The sequence below is a fragment of the Corvus kubaryi genome, unplaced genomic scaffold, assembly GCF_017639235.1.
Source record: "Corvus kubaryi isolate FWS band 111438036 unplaced genomic scaffold, C.kubaryi_AGA036_p1.0 37384, whole genome shotgun sequence".
Classification (NCBI taxonomy): domain Eukaryota; kingdom Metazoa; phylum Chordata; class Aves; order Passeriformes; family Corvidae; genus Corvus; species Corvus kubaryi.
This window is the reverse complement of record NW_024581126.1, coordinates 5369774-5397439: the sequence shown is the minus strand read 5'-3', so window position 1 is coordinate 5397439 and position 27666 is coordinate 5369774. Positions and strand designations below refer to the sequence as shown.

The window sequence follows — 27666 nt, the reverse complement described above, 5'->3', positions numbered from 1 at the left end:
TTTTCAGGTGAGCTAATCTTACATCTTGAGAATCACACTCCTGGGTGCTTTGATTTTCTTCCTTTTTCAAGGCCACATGAAAATTCTCTTTCTCTGCTGAGACATTTTGCCAGACCTGAAAGATTAAAAAAAAAAAAAAAAAAAATTTTAAATGTTAATATATTTGAGATAAAATATCAAATAAGTCACATTTGAAAATTCAGGATAACAATGAAAAACCAAGAGGTTTTTCTGCAAACTGCTAACTACTTTATATACTGCATTTTCGCAAATTTTATACAGGGAATGTCTTAATATACATTCTTGTTAGAGCACTCCCTTGTAAGCAATTACTTCCATATATATAATCAAGGTATTCTACCTAAATGCCAAAGGAGGGGGAAAAAAGCATTTTCAGAACTCATATTGCTTTGACTCTTGTGGATTCTGGGGAAGACTGAGGCTGTGAGTTGACATGTTTATGAACTGCTTTAGCTTACCTCATCTGTCCACAGCCTCTCTCTGCTGGGACCTCCCAAGCTGCAAGCTGGCAAAACATGTTCCTCTTCATGCCTTTCTCTCCTTACACTCAAAATGGACTGCTGTATGGGGAAGGCACTCTGCTATCGCTTTATATAAGCAGTGAATTTCCTTCCACCGAATTGTTGCTTGTTTTAAGCATAATTTTCAATATTTCCTGCAACTCTTAAGATTCAAAAGGACAAAAAAGGAAGAGCATGCACTGAAACTATCCTGAGAGCATGAAATTGTCTGCAAGACATATTGAAACTCTTCAGGGGTGTGGTGACAGGAAACAAAGCAAAATAATTTCTCTGTAAAGGAAAATTAAAACTTCAGACACCAGTTTTGAAACCTTTCTCACGTCACTTATATTCAATTGAATTACTAAGTAATACAAAGTTTTCAGAAATGATGGAGAACAGGAGAAATAAAACCAAGCAGGTCACTATTTACAGTTTAACTTGAACCATGAAAAAATGTTCAATTCATAGTTGAAATAAAATAGGTCACATAGTTCAAATAGGTTGTCATAGGTTAGCAAGCATAGTCCCGGAAGGGATGTCCTTGCTAAGGGGTGCTTACAGTTTCCTCTGGGAACTGATAGAACCTATCAGCTGGCCAGTTTGAATATGGACAATTCTCTAAGCCACTTAAAGTTGTGACCACCTCTGTGATACACACTTAAGAATAGACAAACTCCCCCTCCAAACTCTCTCTCGTTTCCGGTGCTGGGACAGGTGGCTGCGGGCCCCGTGTGGGGGCCAGCAGGCCCGGCCAGGCCCTGCTCGGGCCAGGCCGGGCCGGGCCACGGCCATCCTGGAGTCGATGGACCTGTTCCAGCCGTGGAACTCCCCCCACTGCCTTGCTGTGGGCAGCCGGAGCGGCTCGGCTCTCCCCCCTCTCCACTTCGATAAGAAAGATTCAACATTCCAGCTGCAAAGCTGCAAGGCCGAGGTGAGATTAACCCTTTTTATTGCTGTGAAGAGCTGAAAACCTGAGGGAAGAGAGAGAGGAGATGCTTAAAGCTGAAATTCTGTTGTGAAGCTATGATATATCAGAGTATCCTGTTGTAATTTCATGAAGATATGGGGGGTGGAGTGTTCAACTCGTAAGCAAAAGCACCTGCGCTGAGATAGGCAGATGCTGACGCAGCTGTAATTTAATGAGAAGTTTGGACAGGGAGAGATGAACCAGATGAGGACTTTTGCTCCAAACAGGAAAGGAGAAAACCTCAGTCCCTAGAGATGCTCCCAGAGATAGTCCTAATGATGAAGATGATGAAGACCCTTTACTCCCAGGGAAGGAGAAGGGCCTCTGTTTTTGTTTCTGAATGGCTCAACCTTAAAATTGTACCCCAAAAAACTTCAAGAGTGGACCCTCGAAAGCAGTTGCGGGAAAAGCTGCAAGTCGGGGGAAGGGACTCACACGCAGGCAGAGAGACTCCTCTTCCTAAATGGACTGAACAATATTTGGAAGTGGGCGGCTGTCTCGTTGTGATAATGTTTTCATAGCATGAGCAAGAAGAGACTTCTCTTTCTAAATGGACTAAACAAGGTTATTATGGAAGTGGTAAACAGACTGAACACCTTAAGGGTTGTCTTTTTACATTGTCAGTGGGAGAAGGTGGGGGGAGGAGGAGAGTTCTGGAGGTGGTATAATTTTTTTTTTTCCCTCTTTTAGGTCTGTTAATAAACTTCTTTATATTCTTTCAAGTTTGGTGCCTGCTTTGCATTTCTACTAATTCTTATCTCACAGCAGATAAACAGTAATGAGTATTTTGGACCAAACCACTACATAGGTTAACAGCTCTCCAATGAGGATTTGTTAGTTTTATAGAGCAACTGACTACTGGAGGAAGTAATGTGAAGGTAAACAAAAAGATCAATATAAGTAATTGTTTTGTTAAATAATAAATGCCATTTAATACCTGTATTGAGTGACCTGTCTGTTCGGACTGAAAGAAATTATAGTTCTTCAAACCTAAATTTCTTCCCATTGAATAAAAGAAGTATATGTTCAATAATTGATAAATCATATGTTCACTTGATTTCTTGACTACCCGGTCAGTGAATCCCCATGGAATGCCAGCAAAACCAGACAGCTTTAAGCCTTATTAACCAAGAAGAATAAATACCTGTGCATAGTGTGTCTTGTTTCAGAATTTGATTCTTGCTTAAGATTATACCTTAGCAAACGATACACAATTTCTCAGCATATTGTACTCATTTCTACAGAACAAGGGGAGGTTTGAGATTTTAGGTAAGTTGTCATCAAGAAAGTACTTTCCAAGTGTCACATTTTCAGATGTTTACAGCATTTCCTATTTCTAGGAAACTGGAAAACAGGAAAACTTCCAATTGTCTCCTGTTTAATTTTAAAAAGAGGGAAGTCCATTATTACATACTAGAACTCTTTTTTTCCCTCTCCCCAAACAAAATATAAGATTTTATGAGGTTTTGCAATTTCTATATGCTTGCCTGAGCCAGTAGGATCAGATTGTGTAACAAACTTTTAAAATCACTTACCAGAGCTGCACTGCTCAGACACCAGCCAAATGAACAGGGTTGCTTCATTCCCCCTGTTTTCTAATTGACGGACATTGCAGCCCTTCAGTTATTACACAACCATCATCTTCAATTATTTTCCATACTATTACCCCAAGGTGACACTGATCTGCATGTCTTAAGTTCAAGTTTAAAACACCACCACACTTCTCACAAAGGCCAAAGGAGGAAAGCAGAACAAAGGGCAAGACCCTGGCTGGGTCCTTTAAATCTGAGTTCTGGCCAAAAGAGCAGAGGGTTTATTGCATCTATTTAGGCCGTTTTATTCTATAAAATTTTAGGATGAACACTGACTTTTTACATGAAAAAAAAATGTTTAGAGGCTTATATGCTTGGTGATGATGCATGAGTCTTACAGGAAGACTTGCAAACAGAATGTTTTATTGTTAAAAATAACCTCTTCTATAAAAATTAATATGCTATTACTTATCTGAGTGAGGCCTATTTACTAGACTGACATCTTACGTAATAAAAATGACATCAAGTATTCCAGAGTGAAATTGTTTGGATAAAGATTATGAACTCCTTCCCAAATTACTAAAAGCGTTCTAAACTGGTCTCAAATCTTTTCAATAAGGGATTTCAAATACAAATATTTTTTCAAGGAACATGAAATCTTCTATCTTGTTTTTTTTCTTTGAAATAACTTAGAAGCCTCTTCTTGGTGAGACCTTACAAGCTTGACTAAAACCCAAGTTTTGCATTCCAGATACTTGAAATAATAGTTTAAAATGTAGCTGAAGGTATATGCTTGCAGAGGAAACTAGACTCTGTTGATGAGTGCTTTGTTTGCAGCAAGCCTTGCAAAATAATTGAAGAGAAGTAAATGAAACTCCTTATTTCTTTGAGAATTCTTCCAAAGTTTGCAGTGGAATAAATAAGAGATCAGTTCTCCTTCACGCCTTTGAAATTTCCTTCAGTTATGCTTTATAATTTTTAAATTTCTAATATCAAACAGCTTTTCTTCTCAAAGGGTGCACTATTGTTGTAATACCCTCATCTTCACTGCTAAATGAAACTGCAAAATCAGGTCAACTGAATCCCATCTTTCAAGAGATTTATGGGTTTGATATGTTGCCCAATTATTTCCTGTATTAGAAATAGTGTTACTGGCTCTTTCTTCTTCTCACATGACTTTTGGGCATGACTGCACAATCCTTACTTTGTAGTCAGCTGTTTTTCATGTGAGATGCCAGGGTGCTAGGAACAGGACTACTTTCTAGACGGTCTGCCAACACCAATATGGGTCACATCAATGCAATTTTTTCCTGCTACTAAGACTCTCACAGATGAATCTTTTCTATACTAAGGGTTTCTTAACAATCAATTTCCACATTAAAAAAAAAAAAAAAAAAGGCACTCATACTGATCTAACAGAAAGATTGCACAGTATTTTCAATGTAAGCAAACAAACTAAGCAGTTTCTGGCAGAGCACAAGTTCATGATATCCAAGGACCAAAAAACCCCAGCTCTATGATAGCCTTGATGGTTTTCCTCTAATGATGGTCAATGTCTTGATATGCCCATTTTGATGAACTTCAAATACTGAAATAATGGAGTTTGTCCAGAAACACATTTTTTTGCTATTGTCAAGAGCTAAGGAAGATACCTTGAAGTTTTCAAACACTATTTTTAGTATTTCCTACTAAATAAGTCTTCTAGTTAAAGTCTTCTTGGGGAAAAAACGAGCTCCTAACATCTTGAACCAGAGGAACTCATCTGTAATTGAACATCCTTTCTATAGGAGAGCCAGTACAGTCCTCCCTGAACTACTGAGAGCTGGAGGATGATAGTCTCTGTCAGAGACCAGAGCAAAGATTCCTTTCTAGAGTAGTCTGGCATGACATGCAGCCAACTCACAAATGTGCTCAGAGATAAGAAGGTAGCACAGAAACAAAAGATAAAAATAATAATAGGTCACCTTCCACTAGTAATATACAGAATGTATTTGCATTTACAGTATGGAGTGGAAATCCATTAACTATTCTATGGCAGCTAGTATTTAGGTTGACCCCCAAATGCCTCCAGGATGGCAAGAGGATGGTAAATGAGAAAAGACTCATAGGAGAGGAGTGCTCTTCTACAGAAATAGCTGGAGGGCTATTCTAGGGCATTTAAATAGGCAATGGATGCCAATTTAAAGCAATTCTAAAAATGTCTAGCTACACATAAAAAGAAGTTCCATGTGTTTGTTATTGTGCACTGAATTCTCCTGTTTTTTTCTAATACAGCTTATTCTGAAAGCATTGCATATTTGAGATAATTTCAGTTTTCTAATAGAACATTAAACCAACACTTTCAGTTGCCTCACTTCCTTGGAACAACTGCAGTTTCTTATTTGTATTTCCATGCAGCTGAGGGCATGAAAACCCTTGTGAAAATGTATACAACCATTTTTTTTCCTGGATCAATAAGAGCAGCTCTGTGATGATTCATTGTACCTCAGTTTTCAACAGTCAGAATGATGTATTTACTTCTATTTAACTGCAAACAAAAGAGAGAATATCTAAGTCATATGCTTAGAGAAGAATAAACAAAAGGAAACAAACCAAAGTTCTGGTAAAATTATACAAGAGAAAGAGATAAAATTACCTAACTCAAAACAGAATTTAGAAATAATCTCCCTTGTACTAACCTTGTGGAAGTCATAAATAATAATTTATATTAAACTGTGGACAAAACATCACCATCTTCTTGTTGCATAGCATATGTTGGTATGAAATATATGAGACAATGAAAACCTGAAATTATTGGAGTCAGTTGTTTAGGTTGGCTGTTCAAGAAAATTCTCGCGAAATAGAACCCCACGTCACACAGTTTTGTAGTCTAGTGAGGTTAAACATTTACAGTCCAAATTGTATTTTAATCAACAATGGCCAACACAACAGAATCCAAGTTGTTCTAAGTAGTGCTTAGTGCACACATAAATGAAAACGTGCCCCCTTACTACTTAAAAACAAACTAAGCAAAGAAAAGAAATAATTTAAAGTGTGGATTAATACAGTGTGTTGATAAGAGAACTAACCTGTCTGGAATTTATTAATAGATTACATGGAGGATAATCAAGTGCATGCTGTGTACAGGGCAATTCTACTGCTACACACTTTTGACCAGTTACAAGAAAGATTCTTAAAAAAAAAATATTTGTAATTTTCTGCAGATAACAGAACTGAGATCTGCAGCTACACCCATGTTGAAGTACTCTGTAATATAAGAAAAACTACTGAAATTTGTGAACAGATGTTATTCCAAAATTACTTGAAATTGCACTGCAGCATAACACCACCACAAAATCCAGCTATTCAACTTTGTGAGTCACTGAACATGAACATTTTGCAAATGAATACCATTTACAAGAGCACCAGTGCTCTGTAGTTTTATGGTAATACAATGAAAAATCTAACATATTTTGCATCATGTGTCTTCCTAATTTCTCTTTATTACCTGTAGTAATTTAGTTTATTGTTTACCTGTTGGAATTGAAAAAAGTCCGTGAACTCTGGTGGGGGGAGAAATTGCAGTCCAAAACCAATGTGGTTGATAAGAGCAAGCTCTGTTTATTAGCAGTCCAGAGGCACTTACATAGTATCCCAGCTTGTTAACTCTTAAGCAGCTTAAAACTTATCAAAGCGAATTTCTGCTTCTACATAATTGGACTTACATTGGCAAGCTTCTACAGTTATGTTATGATTAAAAGAATTCAGAGTTCACCCTCCCTTCTCCAGGTCTTATCTACACAGCTGTAAATCTTCAAAACTCCTTCTTTGTTTCTCAGGCTTGTTTCTCACACAGGATTTTTCTCATGCAGAGTTTTTCTCACACAGGCCTTTTGCTTGCAGGCCTATTGCTTCTATAGTTCTTTTATTGATCCCATAATTCTATCAATGATCCATGTCCCTGATCCTCTAACCAAATCCCAACATTTACCTGCTCTATTTTTGTAGAGGATGTAATTGCAAAGTGAATTTAAAGCACACTTGGCTTATCATTCAGCCAAAACCCAAACAGGCTTTCCTTTGCTAAGAATAGACAAAACTGTTCTTCATATAGCAAATTCAATCAAAATATAAATACCAGACTAAAATTTGTACATATATAAGAGTCCATAAAATGAGCCATGTAAATGGAATATTACATCTCATCAGTAAAAAGCAATACAAGATTTCAGTCTTACCATCAGCAACACTGTATTCCATAAGAGCAACCAGTGAAACTGGTAAAATATTTCCTTTCTATAATCATCTGTTGGGGTTTTGTTTGTAACCAGGTTGGTGTTCCTACAGCTGTCTACAGCTTCTGTCTCACTTTAATATTTTGGCTGATATTTACAGAGGAGAAAAATATCTTTTGAAAAGCATCAATTTTTTCAGTGTATACCAAGACACAAAAGTATAGGAGAAGTGTCTATGAAGGATGTCTGGACTTCAGGTGGCTCTCTTGAAAGCCGTTTATTGCATAGGTGATGTTACAGTAGTTCAGGAAGCGGGTATCCAGAGCCAGCCCTACAGTGTCAGCTACAGCTTGTAGGTGTACCTGAAGCTGAAGCCGCTTTCTGTTCAAGTTACAAAGTATTACATACTTTTCTTTGCTGAGTATCTTAATATATAACAACCAATAAGCACCATACACAATACCTTTACATTTGCCCATAGCCTATCATAGCTACTACCATGAGCATATTATAGTCATTATTCCATTCCAATCCAATCACAAGAGTAAGTATGTTACAATTTAAGCATACAATGGAAAATTCTCAGACCTCTCTTCTTCCTACATCAACATTTCTTGTTTGCCTGTGATATCTCTCTTTTTGGTAAAAACATGTTTTCTATTTACTTATGCGCTTCTTGAGACTTATTTACTTGGTGAAAAACATGTCTTTGTTTGTAGTCACATACCTTTGTCCTATTCATAAAAATCTCCTTCCAACTCATCTCCAACCTTTGCCTTCTCAGTTATTCATCGATCACTGGTTCAGCAAAACATCTTTTACTCTATATCAAAACTTGCTTTCATTTCTATCTCATCCTCAGTTTCTACATTCAGAGATCTTTCTGCCAAGCCTACATACCTGTGAAACTTTCTTACCAAACTTTTATCCTCTCCAACACAAAAGCTTGTGCCTTAAAAAACAACTAAATTACACGTTATATAATCCAGTTGGAAAATTTAACAAGTCCTATTAGATCTCTACTACTCTATAGATAGATGCTGCTACATTACATCAGGAGTCTTCTGACTTCTACAGGTGAGAGAAATGCTCTGTTGCTACCCAATTTGTATTCTTTGAAGTCAGCTGGGCTAATGATAGGCATATTTGCCAAAAGTCAGTGCTGCTTCTAACAATATAGCAATGTGTGAGCCAAACACATATTATAGATTTGGAGGAGAGCTTACTGCTGTGGGAAAGCTGTTGATTGTTGGGGTAGCTCAGCCTGCTCTCAGGCTGAAACCATCAAATGTCAGTCACCAGAAGAGATCACTGAGGTCTAGGTTACCTCCCCCTGGGTGGCTCCCAATCCTAAATTACCTCCCCCTGTTCCAGAAAGTTCTCCCTTTTGTAGTTATTAATTGGTTCCCTGTTATGACTCCTGCCTCCCTGTTTTCCCCAGTTGTTCTGAAAAATTGTATCCTCCCCTCTGCTTGTACCCCATTGGTTGTTTTCCCTTTCTCTGCCTTACTCCACCCCCCCATAAAGGGGGCTAGCCCGCGTCTCCTCAGCGCTTTTGCTGGTCCCTGGTCCCTCCTGCAAATAAACCTGTTGGAACTCACACCAGAAGCGCCTCCCGCCTTCTTTGCCTCCGGGCTAACGCGAGCCTGATCATCGGCTGCCCGACGTGCTTCCTCTGAGGAGGAGCCAGCGCATGCACCCATCTCACGCTGATTCCACTGAGCCATCCAGCGAGGACGCTGTGGAGGCCAACGCTGCGTCCCCTCTGCCCGAGGGCACGCTGGGGCTTGTGCTGACAAGCCCCCGGTTGCGTTAGTTGATAACAAATTTGAGGGTTGGTCCTGAAAAGTCCTAGGCACAACCACAGCAATTTCAGTGGAAGCTGAGAAGGCTCGCTGCCTTTACAAAAACGATGGTCTTCCTATAAGACTTTCCTTGCCTCTATTTATTTAATCCCCAAACAGCATTTTTCTATGACCTTTTTGTTTGACATTTCCCTGCGATTAGTTTTCCATCGTGGCACATGCTTTAAAGAAAATGTTTGTGTATTACAGGATTGGAGTCCTGAGTTCAGATCTCATGGCGCTATAGATGGGTCACTCGCTTATCATAAAGTTATGCCCCAGTCATTTATAATTAAGCTGATAGTGTGTTGCTAAGGTCCACAGACATCCTTTGCATAGGTATCTCAAGAGACCTGGGTCCTAAAACCTTTATTTATATGATATAGTCATGCATATGCTGTTGGATATAGTTAAGAGCATAGAAACATAATTCCTAAATTGCTTTCAAGGCACTTTATTGCAGCAAATACACCTGAGCCTATATTACCTAGATAAAAGGAAAAGCAGAATAACCTTTAAATGGCCAAGGAAAGAATTACATTTGCCACATAGCATATCTAGACCTTCTTGAATTATTGTTCTTTCAAAGGACTTTGTAATAAACTTCTGGCATGCATATCATTAATCATTTGTATTTCAATAATAAAGTTTTAATTTGCTGTTTTTCTTAGTCAAATAAAAAATTGGGGTAACTTGAGAAATAACTGGCTTTGCATGCAGTAAAAGCTGTATCTACTTTTGATGCCCTGTAATTATTTAACAGTTCAATTCTGTGAAATATTATCTTTGCTACAGATCTGATAAAAAGCACTTAGTTATCAACATTTTTACAATATTTTTTTTAACGGCAGGATAGCTCTACTATGTTTTTCTGCCTGACAGCAACAAAAGCGTCCTTCAAGTCTTATTTCTGAATATAAACTTCCCCATGATTTTCAGGGTCTTCTATTACTGTCTGGCAATATATTACACAAAAGTTTTTATTCAGGAGACCTTTCAAAGTATAAAAAATTATTTGAAAATATTTTTTCCCCAACATACCTTGAAGACTATAGTCCTGAGTATGCAACAAGACTGCAGAGTCCCCTACAGCTACTCTCAGTATCTCCAGAACACTCCCACTGTTCTGGGTATTATACTTTCTACCTACTTATACTGCCACCTGCAAACACAAACCCACATTCATAAGCAATTTAGCAGTCACAGTAGATGAAGAATTACAAAGACAGATATACAGCACTATGTGACTGACCTATGCAAATTTTCAGCCTTGGGGTACCTGAAAATTCATCATCTAGATAGTACTACTTATTAAAATAAACAAAATGAAGTAAAACCCCACCTCACAACCAACCCGCCACAACCCAAGCTAATAAGGACAATATGTCAGAAAGCATGTAAGGAAAAGGGCATCCATAGCAATATTAAAAAAAAGAAAAAAAAGAAAGAGGCATTAGAGACAAATGATAAGCAAAAAAAAGTAAATTCGGTATGTTTTGACAACATGTTTGCATGTGTCTTGGGGTGACCTTATGATGTGTATCCCATATTGCTGCTTATGCCCAGAAATTAATTTTTGTGCTTTTCTGTGCCTCTAAACTGAGCCTGAGAGGGGGAAGGAAAAACTGAGCAAAACTTTTTCAAAGCAGTTTGCGGCTTGTTCAAGGTCAAGTAGAGATAGTGACTTTTCCCCCCCAGCTGCGGCAGGGGAGCAAGGAAGCACCCGGCTTGCTGCTTTCCAGTCAGCTTTTGGCCAGTTGTTTTCAGTTTCTTGTTCTCTGGAGAGAGACTGAGAGTTGGATTTTGCTTTTCCTTCTCTGGAATTCCGGATTTTCTTCCTTTTCTACTGGACTGCTTTCAACCTCAGAGCACATTGGGAGGACTTTCCATCGGGCACAGAGGGCCTGGCCCTGGCCCAAGCCCCAGCTCCGAGGAGACCAAAGGGAGGACTCTAACACTTTCCCAGGTTTTTCCTCCACAGCGAAACATTCTATTATTTAGCCTTATTTTCCTTTTCCCGTGTGTTTGGTAAATAAATAGTTTTATCTCCTTCACTTTCCTTTGAGGAAAATTTATTTTTTCCCGAACCTGGGGGGGGGGGGGAAGGGGTTTGTACCTTCTCTCAGAGGTATATTTCTAAATTTGGCCAAACTAGAACAGCATGTCAATAACAACAGCAAATATTCATGCAATGTTGCCTCCATCTTGTCTCCTGGTTTTTAATTCTTGCTTGTCACATCATAAATCGAAACTTATTTGGAACAATGAAAAAGTGTGGACATGATAAGAATCAGCATGCTCAAAAGAGCTCACCTACTGTCTTTTGCAGTAAACAGTGCCCCTTATTTCATAAATGAGAAAACAGGAGTACTGCATGGCAAAATGCAGGATCAATCAGTTAGTGCAAATAATATGAATAGAGCTTTTTTTTTGTTCAGTTGCCCATGCTGCATTTTACAGGGCTTACTTTACTTAGAGACAATTAGTGAAATAGCAGTCCGGTAAAATTAAGAGTGTTATGGCGAAATACAGAAATAATTCCATCTCCAAACACATACAAGTCTTCTTTCAGGCCCTGGACATGAAAAGTGAATGAGTACATTTTTGGCTTTCTGAGACTTCACATATTTAAAATAAAAAAAAAAAAAAGGGAACAAATAAAAATCAAGATGGCAAGTAAACTGTGGTTTGCATTCTGCATTGGAATAGAAAAACTTTTGAAATAGACTGTAATAAAAGTTAAAAAATGAAAAAATATAGAACTGCAAAGCATAGGTTGCACATCATTTGTACAATACAAACTGTACAGCAACAGGGTGAACCTGGACTTTCATTTGTATTATGTTTGTATCATATGCTATGATACCTATCCCCATTAGTATTATACATTTCTCTAGACCTCCTAGCATTTTGGGGAAAAGGCTGTTGAGAGAAAAAAAGAAACCAACCTTCTTCAGTAAATAATATATACATTTTAACCTCTAAATGATGTATGTGGACACAGGCTGGGGTTGTTATGACTTCCTGACAGAGATTTAGGCTTACTTGCTTGCTGTAGTTGAAGATCTCAGATTGGCATGTGTGATATAGTACACTAAATATACTGCAAATATCTAGGCACAGTATTATTGCCTGAAGATGACGGGTCACCTTGGCCAAGTTAAACTGCTCTTGATATTTATGTATCACTTTTACTGGCTTTCAACATAATTTTATGTAAGTCAATAACTTTAAAAAAAAATAGGTGATGTGCTTCTGCTATTTTTGGCTCTAAATTCACACAGAAACAATTTAATGCAACTCTACAGAGTTAATCTTAAAATCATGCATTTGTGATGATTTTTCACTTCTTTCTTTCACTTGATCTGCAGTGGGAGTTAGACATTAAACTTTTCTGTCTACCTTTGTCATTCTCTAGGGGGTATTCTGCTGTAGCATGACAGAAGCATGAAGGAAGATAAAGCATGGAACCACAAAATCACAGGTTTTTTTCCCAAATGTCACATGATTTGGAATGACAGCTATTGCTAATATGACAGTCCAAACTATGGTATTACATTCACAACTAGAAATGGAGAGGAAGGCAGTTGGTTCCCTCAGATATATCTATATATGTATATATATATATCTATGTATCGATCTATATATATATACATACGCAATATGTGTATTTGCAAATATATTTTGTTGCTCTTCTGTGTTGGATTCCATGAGCAGCTAATGGAATTATGACCCAGGGAGGAGGCATCTCTAATCTAACATTCATTGATTAAAACAGTTTCACAATATTGGTCTTAGCAAAATGACTGAATAATTTTCCCTTATTAATTTTTCATCCTAGAGAAGCTGTGTCCAAAAATTCATGACAAGTTTGTAGTTGCTAGAGGAACAGATTTTCTTCATGCTGTGTGAGAATCGTTGCTGTTTGCTGTACAGGCACAGAGAAGCTGTTACATACAAGCAGAACTAAACAGATTGTGAAATTTCAGTGGTTATTGAAAGCCAGACTAGTCTATCAGAAAGAAAATAATACAGAAATCACTACAGATAAATAAAGATAGTAATAAACTTAAAACCCTACAGGTAACCATTGGTATTTTTCATTCTAATTGCACTTGATTAGTAATAGATCTGGGAAACAATGAATAATAATAAAAACCACCTTTCATTTAGACCAGGAATAAGACCTTGCAATTAAAAACTACAGAACAAGCATCCTACTTGAAGCCAGAAATTTTAGTTTGACCTAGTGACTTATATTTCAATTACAGACATTCCTTCATGGCAAAATTTGTGCCAAGAAGTTGAAGTAGAAATCTTATATTTTCAAGAATAAACAGAATGTATATGTTAAACACTTGTAGACTTCACATCAGAAGCTACAATATAGGAGAGGTGATACATAAAAAGTTCAAATACTTAAATTAACACACCATGCACTAAATGTAATTTCACTGTAAAATGGAGTAAAGAAACTGAAGGTATTAGGCAAAAATCTTTTAAGTACTTCACAGATGTTTAGGGAAGGGTGTAGAAGTTGTAGATGCTATATAATAGAAATTCATTCCTTTATTGCCGGTGAGCTATTAGTTATACTTACAAGCACAGTTCATCATCTGCTTCTGGCCATATATCACAGGTCTGCTGATAGAGAATCACTGAATGATTTGGATTGGAAAGGAAAGAATCTTTGTCATCTAGTTCAATCACCCTGCCACCTTCCACTATTATTGGTGGAAGTGTCCCACTTCCATAGGGACACCTTCTACTAGACCAGGTTGCTCAAAGCCCCATCCAAGCTGGTCTTGAACACTTCCAGGGATGGGGTATCCACAACTTCTTTGGACAATGTGTAGCTATATTCCTGCTGAGAGCTTTTCTAATGAACTGGAACTACTGGAAAACTCTGAAAAAGGCAGCAAAGGCTGCATAAAGCAGTGATAATCAGAAATATCAAGTGGCATGTTGCTGTGGCAAGAGTTTGCTTTAAAGCAACTAAGCTGTTGCCTGGATTACATGCCAGAGTGTAATTTGTCAGGGCTGCACTGAATTCAGTTGTGATATATTGGCTTGACAGGGAAAGACATTTCCATGCAGGCTGTTAAAAATAAAAACTGCATCATTCCATGTGTTTGGAAAGAGATTGACTCACATATTTAAGTAATAAATAGTAATGGGGTGGACAGCAAAGTCAGGTGGCATTAGCAGTAGCAGCAATGATGACACAATGTCAGATGCTAAATTATTCTGTAAGGAAATCTATTGTCCCGTAAAATTTTATCTGTTCAGATCTTTAATATCTAAAAACCAAAATATGCTTAAAGGTCCCTAGTCATTTTTTCATTTGTTTTTTCCCTAACGAATGTCCATGTAAGAACAGGCAAAATCTGGACTTCAGTTAGACTGGATCTCAACATGAAAAATAGGAAAGAAGGTCTGAGTTACATACTTACATATATGCTGAATTTCTGCTACTGAGGACATGGATGAAAGCATTATCTAGGAGCTTTTATACAAGTGGTAAACTGGGAGAATAAAACTTTCAAAGTATACATCAAAATTTGTATAGAAAATCTTTGTGACAAATATAATGCCAGGTGAGACAAGATGTCCACAGGGGTTTCTTCTGTCCTTAATGCGTATGATGATATAATAAATTCACAGCATAAAGCAACTTTCAGTGATGCCAAAATATTATTCCAACATGGTATCAAAAAAATAAAAAAAAGCAAAACTTTTTTTAGTGGCTCATTTTTTAGTGGATCATTTCACTTCAGATTTCTTCTAATAACCATTTGCTTAGCAGTAACTCTAAATGTCTGTTGTAAACTCATCTGTAGCTAAACCAAAAAGGAAATAGAATTAATTAGGTTTGAAAACATATGGTTTTGTTGAATACTCATGCATGTAATAAATATTATTAGAGAAAAAAACTTGTTAATAAGTTTTTACAAGTCAATTACCTATATTAGATTATATCTAAACTTGTATTTTCACATTCCCTTAATAATAGCTACATTTTTACATCATTTTTTCTTATAGAGTGGGCAAGTTGAAATACCTAGTATTTTGTAGATGCAAAGCTCAGTGATGATTGCAAATACATGTATATATAAACTACATGTATAAATACACCTTCTGCTTCATTTTTCCATCACTTGTGAAGTTTTAAAAGAGGCACCCTTCATCTTTCACTGTAGGGAAAGCAGATTTCTTTTCTCTAACTATTAAGATACTTAGCATCCTCAGTTGTGTGTGGGAGGTTGATGTTATAATACTTAAGAAACTGAAACCACCAAATAAACACATTCCTTCAACAACACTCTTGATTTTTGACAGCCATCACATATAGTGGATAATGAACACGGTATAACATTACTTACACTCAGAGCAGCAATAATACACACCATCAGAATATGCTTTATAAGCAATTACAGTCTTCCCAAATGAATGAAACAGCTACTCAAGTTACAGTCACAGACGAACATCTGTGTTTTCAGGAAGACAAAGACAAAGATGCTCTTCCCTGGAGGAGGTACAGACCCTAGAAAAACCAACCTGGTGAAGCTGGAACCCTTCTGAATCATGACCCGAATTCCACAAATGGGGTCACTTGGAGAAGTGCTTTTCCTTTAGAGGCTTTGACTTTTCTTCCCCAATTCTGCCTTAAAAGAGGCTTTCTTATAAGGAAAGGAAGTTTTTTTTTTTTAAAAAAACCCCTCTACTTGCCTGTTTATTTAAGCCCCTTCTCAAACAGTTGCTTTTATAAAAAATTACCTCACAATATAATAACAGGATAACAGCTTCACCAACAGAGATAAGGACTATTGTCTTTCAAAAAATATGAGAAAAAAGGACTTAATAAATAATCTATAAATTACCTCAAATATGTAATAATTAAATATTTAATAATAATTAATTATATGAATCCATTGCTTCAAACACTCAATTTGAGCACCATCCAAATAACTTTTAAGGATTTGAACCAAAATACGCTTGATGCTAAAAGTTTTTTCTTGTAATTCAGTGTCTGTTTTTCCATTATATGAGAGCACATTCCTTCAGACTAAATGACTTTCAATTTGACTATAAAATAACATTTAATTTACTATTTTTTATTTTCCATTTTATCTATTATTATTTTAGCATAAAACAATAAACATAGAAAAGGGGGAAGATTAACCATTTTGGAAGATGATGAGACTTCACGTGTAAAGCAGTAAGTAGTTTTTTAAATTGCTCAGGGCTAAATTGAACTTAAATGGCTTGGATTTAATCACTAGTTTATTCTGCAATTCTTATGCTTTATGATTCAATGCAATGCTTTTAATCAAGTTACTAGAAATTCCTAATAATGGCCAAAATGCCCAATGAATATTTTCTTTATGAATATTTTCCAAACCAAATCTTTGCTCAAATCAAAGAAAAGGATCTTAACTGTCTTAACATAAAAGGATTTTAACTTTCTCTAATGTTTCCCACTTGGCTTCCTATATACATATTCAGTCAAACTTTTTAAGATTAATAATACATATTTTCTAAAGGATACATGCATAAATAATTTTCAAATAAATCTTCAATATACCCTTGGGTAGCAAAATTCCATTGCGAGTACTTTCAAAATTAAACTATATTTTGTAAACCACTTAAAATGATGTTAGCTCCTCTGCACAATTTCTGTCTTCTTTTACACAGAACATCCATAGAAAAAATCGCTAATGTTAAAAAAAAATTAAATGGGGTTACTAATGTGTAACTGCAAAGACACAGAAATTCACTTTTATTGTCATTGCTCACACGCCTATATTTTTTAACAGAACATGTAACAAACACATCAGCTAGGAAAGTCAAAAGATGAAAAATGTATTACTATTTTTCTGCTAAATGCAACTTCAACTAAAATGAGAAATAGCATACATTTTACCAATCATCTCTGCTGTCACCAGGCAAAAAAGAGAGAGAAACAAAAAAAATCATTTGATGGGAGTAGGTGAGGAAAGATATCTCTAAAATAATAACATCTGAAGAGTAATTAAGGGGTCTTCTCTTTCTCTGTTTCTGATAAAGACAAGTAAGCTTGTCCAGAAATCTGTTGAGCATCACAGCAAGCTTCAGGCTGCTCTTGTTTGGGGTCCTGGCTTTAGACTGAAGCAAAATTAGGGAAATTGGATGTATGCTGTCCATGCTAATCCATGGGTCCATGTGAGACCATTCACCATACCTAACAATCTGGATTTTGATGTTATTTAAAACATTCCTTAAGAAATTTAAATTTTGTGTATACATACACCTTTTCAACCATTGTCAAGCAGTAATCCACAGTATTTTGAGACATATTATGTACTAGATTATGGGAGACTTTATCGAAACATCTGACAGGTAAAGATGTTAATTAAAAAAGGATATTTGGAGGGAGGCTATGGAGTGATTTTCGTTTACAGGAAAACTGATCTGCAGTTAACAGCCACAAAAGTGCAGCAATAAACAGTTAACAGTTACCTCTTTAACCCATTAGCACATTGCTAATTTCAGAGTTGAACCCTGGGGTAATGGGCCACTCCAGCTACTTATACTCTGCAACAAAGAGGAGTGAGGCCAAATAGTTAATGAAATGAAGATAAAGATCGTGTCACTAAAACTTGAAGGAAAAGGATATTGTTTTAGGGGGGTTACAGACTAAATAAGACATACCAGGTGCTTTTTTCCAATTTCTCTTGATTGAATTCAGTTGAAAAAAACCCCTCTAAAGCTAATTTATTAACAATATAATGTACTAATAATGAAGACTTCTATAGAATAAGTAATAAAACCTGTTGGGGAAAATGAAACAGAAAAGCCTTATAAATATGATTGCCTGACAAAAGATTTTGGGAATATGAAAACTACAGGCAACATCGAAATGAAAGCCACTTTTGAAATACCAAGTCTTAGTTACTGAACAACTAGAAAACAATGGTATGGCCAACTGAAGGTAATCCCCTCTTGATGGAACAATACCCTCTGCTTGCAAACAGGTCCAAGGGTCAGAGCAGACCCTACTAGCTCAGCAGAAGGGGTCCAAAGAGTAGTTTTTAGAAGTTAAGATGTAACACTCTATGGTAATATAAGAACTCTTATAGGCTGTATGTAAATGCTATAGGATTTGTATCTTGTATTAGATTGGTTAGTGACAATTAGAATATTCAGTACAGAAGATGATTTATTGTATTGTAACCAGGACTTCAGACATTCCTTACTACTTCTTCCACTCCTGCTCTTACTTCCACTCTTGCTCTTACACTCTCTCTCTCTCCCGTTTACTCTCTTGCTCTCTTGGGCCTGCTCAGAGCTGAGTCTGGCAGCTCTGAGCAGTGCCCCTATACCCAAGCCTTTTACAATAAACCCCATGTGTCCCAAGACCTGCCTATAGAGATCTCTCCGTCTCCGTCCCGACCGAACCCGCCCGTAACCTACAAAACCAAAGAGCTCTAGCTTCCAATTTAATGATCTCTGGTGCTAAACATTTTTCCAGCATGTAATAAAATTTTATTAAAAATTAGGAACAGAAGAAAAAGGGCTGTAGAAAAAGTTCTGTGGAATTTTTATGAGGCAACAGCAAAACCATACTCAATCTAATGTAAATTCTGGAAGTAAAAGATACGAGCAAGAGTTGCCATAACCTTGTGAACCAGCATTAATATTAATACAGGATTATAGCTGCCATCTAGATGATCATAATGAGAACAAAGCTCTATTAGCCCAAAGGCAGCTATGAAAAGCAGAATAGGAGAGACTTACATGAATAAATAAGTCATGCTAGTTTGCTTTTGCAATTAAATTACCTTCTATTTAAAAACAAAATTCTTAATCCATTAGCCTTACAGACACTCACCTGAGATTTCTATGGTAAGTATCTTAGGAGACATATATTCCTTAGTGTTTGAAATGAAATCCTAAAACAATGGATAGTGTAATTTTTCAATGCCATTTTATTCTTCTAATGTTTATGCATTAGGAAAGGGTTATATGACTGCATGTCATTACTGCATAGTACAAAATGTGTCTGAGTCTACATTTAGTAGTTGTCCTCTTCTCTTTTTAATTACAGTTTTCTAATCCCCTAGTTGAACACAATGATCTACAGGTTACTGAAACTGCAGGTCTTGGTGATACCAACTGTGGCAGAAGCAAAGTTGGAGGCAACAAAAGTTGAAAAGTTCTGACATACCAGAAGCTGACTCTTAAGGCTTTAATGGAGCACAAATGTATACACTGCCCTCAATGCTCCTGCTGTTTGCTTATAGCTGACCATAGATGGAAACATAGGATAAGTGAGGTTGGAAAAGACCTCTAAGATCGTCAAGTCCAACCATTACCTAGTACTGCCAGGTCCACCGCTAAACCATGTCCCCAAACACCATATCTATTTGTTTTTTATATTATATATCTGATATAAAAAACTCATATATAATATTTTGTGCCCTTTAAGTTTTCCTTCTGATAAAGTTATGAGGTCACACATTATTTTTACCCCCAATTGTGAGCATAAAACTATTTCCAAATAATAATCCTAATTACAGAATCAAAGAATCACAGAATTAAGTAGGTTGGAGAAGACCTTTGAGATCATCAAGTCCAACCTATGACCTAACACCACCTCATCAACTAAACCATGGCACTGAGTGCCATGTCCAGTCTTTTTTTAAACAGCTCCAGGGACAGTCACTCCATCACCTCCCTGGGCAGATAATTCCAGTGCCCAAATCACTCTTTCAGTGAAGAATTTTTTCCTAATGTCTAGCCTAAACTTTCCCTGGTGCAGCTTAAGACTGTGTCCTCTGGTTCTGCCAGTGGTTGCCTGGAAGAAGAGACCAACCCCCACCTGGCTACAACCTCCTTTCAGGGAGTTGCAGAGAGTGATAAGGTCTCCCCTGAGCCTCCTTTCCTCCAGGCTAAACAACCCCAGCTCCCTCAGCCATTCCTCATAGGGCTTGTGTTCCAGACCCTTCACCAGCCTTGTTGCCCTCCTCTGGACTCATTCGAGCATCTCAATATCCTTTCTAAACTGGAGGATGCAGAACTGGACACAGCACTCAAAGTGTGGCCTCACCAGTGCCGATTACAGGGGAAGAATGACTTCCCTGCTCCTGCTGGCCACACTTCCTGATACAGGCCAGGAGCCATTGGCCTTCTTGGCCACCTGGGCACACTGCTGGCTCATGTTCAGTCGGCTGTTGACCAGTACAGTAGTAGTAATTTTTCATAAGTTCTTGAGCAAGGAATTTGCAATTGCTTTGGTCCAGTGGTCAGAGCCTTCATTATGGAATATTATGATAAATTATATCTTGGCTCTTTCAGCTGGTTAATTTTTCATGAATCACACTATTCGGTTAGTTTTCTAGGATCTATGAAAACCTTGTTAAATCTTCGTTTAAAGATTGAGTCCAAACGACACATTCCAGACATTTCTTCATTCTTTCAAAATGTACTTGTTTATTTTGAAGAAATGTACACATATAACTGTATTTATTTTTTCAAATTTTAGTCAATTTTATAATTAAATAGCCTGAAGTATTGAGTGATATGATCATTGTATGACTGATTTAGTACAATTAACTATTGCATTATTATTATTTTATATAAATGTTTCTATCAACAATTTCTACTTTTGTATATTAAATTAATAAGGACTAGAGCCTAGGAATATTCTGTCTTCCTAGTTAAATCATATACCCTTTATACAAAACCAACTTCAACCTCCCCTCCAATTAAATTAGTGAAGGAGCTAAGAATCATGACAATGTGATCACCTTATTTTTTCAGCAGCCTTGCTCTGTGTTTGTAGTAGATGTTCAATATTTATGCACTCAGAATAACCGTGAGATTAAATTCTACCTAAATACATTATTTCTGAACCAAACCATTAAACTCAGCTTCTTAATCTCCGACGTGGCCATTTCAAAATGCTCTTCAGAGTCTTGGTCTTGACGAACTTTCCAGACTTGTACTTTCTTTGAAAGTCTCACAAGCTCTTCTCTTTGCTCCTACAAGAACACTATTTTAGTCTAAACAAAGATATAAAGTTCCCGAAGCTTACTTTGATGAGAAATGAAAGAAGTACTTATTTCCAAAGAAAGGGAGGATGGCCCACAGTACTTTAACTTTTCTGAATTTTTGTACTCAGTAATGTATGCTGGAGTCCACTATTCACAATATATGTGAGGCAAAGGAAATTACTCCTTGCAGAAGTTTTTAATCACAAAAGTGATTCATTTTCCTGTAAGATCTTTAAATCTTTTCACAATGGAGTGGTAGTTGCCCTTTCAGTCTGTACTATGCATTTCTACAGAAGGATAGTTCTCATTCCATTCAGCCTGTATTTTCTCCATTGAGACAAGGACACTGATGTGGCATTCATTGGTTGTCTTTCAACCTATGCCATGTACAATATGGGAATGGGTGCTATTGTTCACAGTTTGATATTCATGTGTATTTCCACTCTTAGTGCAGTTCACAAAACACAAAACATGCTGGGTGCGTATAAAGAAGGAGTTAATTTGGGGAATACACAGAACAATGTTTTTGCATTAGGGAAAAAACACTACAGAACCAGCTAGCCCCTACTATTCTGGTATCACCATGTTCCCCGTGATTTTTGTATTCAGCCTTGGTACTGGAAATAGAATTTTCTTCTGTTTCACTTTTGATTTTGGTTTGCCATTAATTTCCCACTGCTACTAAAGCTCATTTTCTTGCATTTGGAGCACAGGTATCGTTACACAGCACAGCCCAAGATATTATTACAATTTTTGGTTTTTTATAAGGCATATTGTTATCCTTTATCTCTCTACTAGCTCCGTATAAATTCCCAGAGTTTTTTTGTCATGCCAAGACACAGTAAGTGCAGAAAACGCTTCACTAGGTCTTCAGTAACAGTGCTCTGATTCTCTGATTCTCTGATTACACCAACTCACACTTCCCATGGCTGGCAGCCTAGTCAACATTATGATTTCCATTTATAAATGACACTCTCTAAGTATCCAGGTCCTTAGTCATTCATCTGGAGAATAAAAAGGAAAGCAGTGTTTCAGTCCTCATTTGTCTTCATTTTTCTCTTTCATCATCAACTCTGTAATGGGAATGAGGCAAGAAAAGTACTACAGCAAAAGATAGATCCAACTCTCAACTAGTTTGGAAGCATTTTCCACTGGCAGAACATAGAATAGTTATTGTTTTGACATTACAATGCAAAAGAAACTATATAATAAAAGCAATTGTCAGTAATACAGAAAGCTAAAAACCTCATGGTTCAGGATTAACGATCTGCCTTCTGGTTATGCTTGATTTTAGTTGTGTCATTGACCTTGTATGCACAGAGCCCTAAACCCATTTGTCAATAGTTTTGGCACCAGTGTTGTCCTATGACTGGTACATGACAGACAAAATGGCTTTGAATTGAAATATTAGTGCCAATTTACATGGTAAATTCTGTATTTTACGTTCTTGTACATTGCAAATATTAACTTATTTAGGATATGTCAAAAAACCAGACCTCAGACTTACACTGCTTTTGATCACTTTAAGATAACTTTTTCTATGATTTAAATGCAGTAATTTTCCATTACTACACAATTTTCTAGATTAATGAACTTTGCAGAACAACAACTTTATTTTGCATTGATTCAGGCACTTATAATGCACTGCTTTGCACACATTTTATTATTTTTCATATTGAGAGGGGTTGATCAAAGTTAACTCATGTAAGCATGTAACTACTAAGAGTCAGCAAATGTTAATCACAAGCCTGAGAAGCAGGATGCGCCTCAGCCTTGTCAAGATAAGAGAAACAGAATGCACCTTGTCAAGATAAGAGGAACAGAACCTGTTGAAACCAGCACAGAAACTGCTGCATCAGCCAACCAAGGATCCGCATGCTCCAGAAAGGTGAAAAACGCATTGTGAGGAAGACCAGTAGCTTTCACTTGAAAGACCCCCAAGGAAGACACAGAGCCTTCCTCAGTGCAACCACCAGGGTACACAGCGCCTGCACGGCATGTATGCTAATGATATTAATGACTTCTGAGAAGTAATTTGTATAACTACTCCTATCCCAAGGAATGTGATGAATTTTCATGACTGTAACCATATACTGTGCTCTGTGGAGCGTGTGTTAGGAGGAGCGATCCCCTACGCATCTGGTGCGGTGAATAAAGCAAATGCCCTCTTCTCTGACTCTGTCTCTGAAGTGTCTCTAGGCTCCATTTGGAGTGATTCAACATCACATTCTCTAGAAAAAACAAAATGACCAAGTAATTTATTTTCAAGAGATTTGGCAACTTGCTTTCCTAGTTATCCTTTTGACATCAGGTTCTTGTGCTAAATATCTCTAACAAGCTCTCAGGTGTTACAGTTACCAATAATGACTACAAATATACAATATACCTACTTATTTGGAACTTTTTTTTTATGAGGAAGCACCCTAATCCCAGGGATAATTGTCCCCAAGTGGTACAGCTATCCTACACTGTATGATTTATCCTTCCATGGATTTAAGGTGAGTTTGACATTTTAGAATGCAAATTTTAGGCTGGATGAGAATATCTTAAAAATAAGATATTTACTAGACAAATGATCATTTGTTGCCAGAAGGTGAAAGTGCTGCTTATCAGACATGACAAGATGTGTAAGTGCTGCTCATCTTAAGTTCCCACGTTTACGTATGGTAACACAATTAATCACATACACTTATATTCCCCCAAAATACTAGCCTGCTGTATCAAAATATTTATGCAAATCTAATAATAAGGAAAAAGAGAGCTACATGTCCGTAGTTAAGAGTTACTTGGTGTTTGTCAAAGGGAAAAAAAGCCAAGGAGAAAATATACAAGAAAGAGCGTCATCTTAAAAAAACAGCTCAAGTGCAGAGGGTGACTGATTATGATTCTTTAACAACTCGATTCACAGTAGCAGATTTCATTCATTTTATAATCACAGATAATACACAGATTTTTAATAATGAGGTGTCAGTGTGTGGAAGAAGAGGTTTGCAGACCATTATTTTTTCAGACATTTTCATGGCATATGCTAAGTGCAGAGAAATGTGAGAACTGCCTGTTAAAGAGGCAGTTAAACTTATTCAAGCACTTCTGGATACAGAGGACTAAAGGCTGTTTTCTCAAAAGGCTATAGTACAGAAGTACTGACACATTTTACCAAGTACATTAAACACAAAATCTATTATGATCGTTGAAAAAAAAGAAGGAAGAGTACTCTGTATTTCACTCAAATACCAAATATCAAGAATCTAATTCTAATTTCTATGCTGTATTCTCATGTCCCTCTCTGTAAAATCAAGGAGACATCAAATTCTCCAAAGGCTCTGATCATAGACCAATCTTAAACACAGACATAATGGCTAGCTGGCCCTTATCCTTCAGTACTTCTCTGCTCTCATGACAGAGGCATGAACACTTCCAACCTGAAGAAAAGGACAACAAGAGCAAGACAAACAATTCGACAGCCACATTAATTAGGAACAATATGCTCCTGAAATCCCAGAGTGCTACTCAGTTTGCATGATCTACAAAAGAAGAGTCTGCTGTCCTGTAGAATATAGGTCCAGTGGTCTTAATCTAAATGAACACTATCCTACCCATGTGCTGCTACTAATTAATACAGTGCTTTTTTTCCAGAGGTAATAATTTTTGGGAATGATGGTTTCTTCCTGTAAAATAGTTAATAAGGAACAGACAATCATAATTTTAAGAGTAGCAATGTGGTGTGATATCCAGTTCTATAATTATATTCTGCTTTCTGAAATTGTATTTTAATTTTAATTACATATAGAAAAATTACTAATTTTTGGCTTCAGCCTGTGCACTAACAGTGAATACCAACAGCTGCCATATACAAATTACAGATTGGCTATGAGTTAGCAATTCCTATTTTTATTTCAGTTTTGGAATTTAAGGAGGACATTGAAATTTCCTTCAGTCATTCTTCTGTAAAACTTCCTTTTCACTGAAATGACAGACTTCTTCTAGATCTAACTATTGAATTCAGGAGCAAAATGCAACACTGGAGATGAAAATTACTAGGACAGTTGTTAACCACTGTAAATCTTGACTGTATTATAATGTTTGAATTTATTGACTCAAAACACTTTTCATCTTTTTTTTCCTCATGCTTTCTCTGAAACTGGCCTTCTCATCTTGCAATATTGGATTATTCCCTATGGCCCATTGCAAAGTCCATTGATCCATTTTGACAATTTTGATTTGGGTGTCCCAGATTATTTTATGATTTTTATATAATTTTTTTTCACTGAAAGAAACCATGATAAGCAAGCCCCATATTATTGTTTAGTGCTGTTTAGTATTACCACAAACTCACTATCAGTGCCGGACAGGTAAATGATCCTATGAATTACTACCTTCATTTATTTTAAATGCAAATCCATCTTCACTGTAGATTTGTTGTGCAGACACAATCCATTTACCAAGTGATAGAAAGAATTTGTTACTCAGCAAAAAAGTAACTGCTTCCCAACAAAAAAACCAATTTGTTGACATCAGAAACAGTCTTAGAATTATCCTCAAAATTCATCCTAATCTTCTAATGAATTTGAAATCCTCTCTAGTTTTGGTTTGATGCTCTTATAGTATAAACTTTCAAAGATGTTAAAAAAAACTGTACCCAAGAGAAAAATCATACCTTGGTGCTTGTCACTTGAAATGGAACTTTGGAGTCCTTTGTTTTTGAGGAAGTTAGCTTCTCAGCTGGTTTTGAAGGGATTAGGTCCATAGTGGGAGGCTGACTGCGCAGAACGGAAGACAGGCAAAGCTGCACAGTTTCCTTCAAAGCTTTCAGCTGTGACTCCTGGGAAAATAAGAAACCATCACTTCTCTAAGATGCGGTGTGATGAACACAACTGCTTACTTTCTCTATCTGTATTAAACCAAACACTTATGAGTAACTGCTGCTTTTTCTTACTGATGGAAGGAATTAAGTCTGTCTCAACCAGTATTTTCATATGATTAGGTTACTGTGCATTACACACCAAACTGCCTAGGAAGTCACTGCACTCCTTTCCCATCCCTTCATGCAGTTTTATCCATACTTATATATAATTTTTTCTGAAAAGAAAAATATAATTTACAAAATATCATACAGTGTTCAGCTTTTTATCTATAATATCTACAAAGAAGTCATAAGTATTGCAAGACACAGACTTTGCATGGAGTTTTGTTTATAACATTTCAAATAATTGGTATTTTTCCACGTTATAGATTGATTTTAATCCAACAAAGATGGCTTCCCTCATGAGCATATTATACTTCTGTAGTGTATAGTAAAGGAACCATAGGTCTTTTTAACAGTTAAGGATATATTTGTCCAGACCCACTACTGTCCATTAAGCCAAAATAAGACTTTTAAGTGGTGAGATGCTTGCAACTCATGTTAGAACATTTGTATTTTACTCCCAGAAATACAGACAGATATATTAATGGAAATAGAAGTCTGTAATTGAAATAAGCTGAGAGACCAAGAACAATGAGAAAACTACAGCAGCAAGGAAATAATATTTTAACTCTTTGTTTCATCAAAGGCAAGACAAATATCAAATGCTAGCTATTGAGGTAACTTCTTACACTCATTTCAAGGGGAGTTAGCGGTATTTGGCATTAAAAAAACCCTAGCTTTTATTCTTTTTATTAAAAATGCACCTGCAAATACAGAATACATCAGCACATTTCAATCACCAAAGATTTTTTTAAAGGTACATAAATCAAGGTATACCATGGCAAAAGATGGTGGAAAGCATATATATATGATGGAAAATGTGTATATAACATTACACAGTAATTACATAGTAAGTATGTGAAATATTACATATAAAATATAAAAGTATTTCACAGTCATATTAATCCTAAGCAATGGCATACAGCATGTTTTAGTTTTTTTCTTAGCAAATATTTTTGAGAACATGACAAATATTCCGTTTTACATCAGATAAATTTCCCCTGAACTGAAAGCAGGGAATGTATCTCATAACTGGAAAAAACTGAGTGTTTCTTAAAAAAACAAAGCCAGTTAGTAGAGTGTATTTCAATAGTGGCATAAAAGACAACCATAAAAAACTATTAATGCAGTGCACAATATGGAAAATTAAAGAAACCTGCCCCTTAAGGCAAGGGTAACTCAGGTTCTTGTTAACAGATCCCTTGGGGCAGATTAGAGTGAAAAAATACTGAATTATTTGTGGTTTTAATATTCATACATATATATATATATGTATATATATGTATGTTTTATTTTAGAATAATTTGCTTACAATGGAAAGCAAGTATTTAACTGTTTTGGTTATTACCAACAGTAACATAGCAATATAAAAACAGTCACACAAGTAACTTACACAAGACTTGAGAAAATGTCTAAGGGAAAGAAAGAAAGAAAGAAAGAAAGAAAGAAAGAAAGAAAGAAAGAAAGAAAGAAAGAAAGAAAGAAAGAAAAAAGAAAGAAAGAAAAGAAAAAGAGAAAGAGAAAGAGAAAGAAAAAGAGAAAAAGAAAAAGAAAAAGAAAAAGAAAAAGAAAAAGAAAAAGGAA

At 36.4% G+C, this 27666-nt stretch overlaps 1 protein-coding gene across 4 annotated transcripts in view; it reads right to left on the bottom strand.

Moving 5' to 3' along the window:
* LUZP2 (leucine zipper protein 2) overlaps positions 1-27666 on the bottom strand; it is a 205176-nt gene that overhangs the window by 12608 nt on the left and 164902 nt on the right. For all 4 annotated transcript variants that reach the window (XM_042035659.1, XM_042035658.1, XM_042035656.1 and 1 more), the window contains 2 exons: positions 25774-25938; positions 23-115 (listed from right to left, as the gene is read on the bottom strand). In XM_042035659.1, coding sequence (XP_041891593.1) covers positions 23-115; positions 25774-25938 — 258 coding nt within the window. The remainder of the gene's footprint in view (positions 1-22; positions 116-25773; positions 25939-27666) is intronic.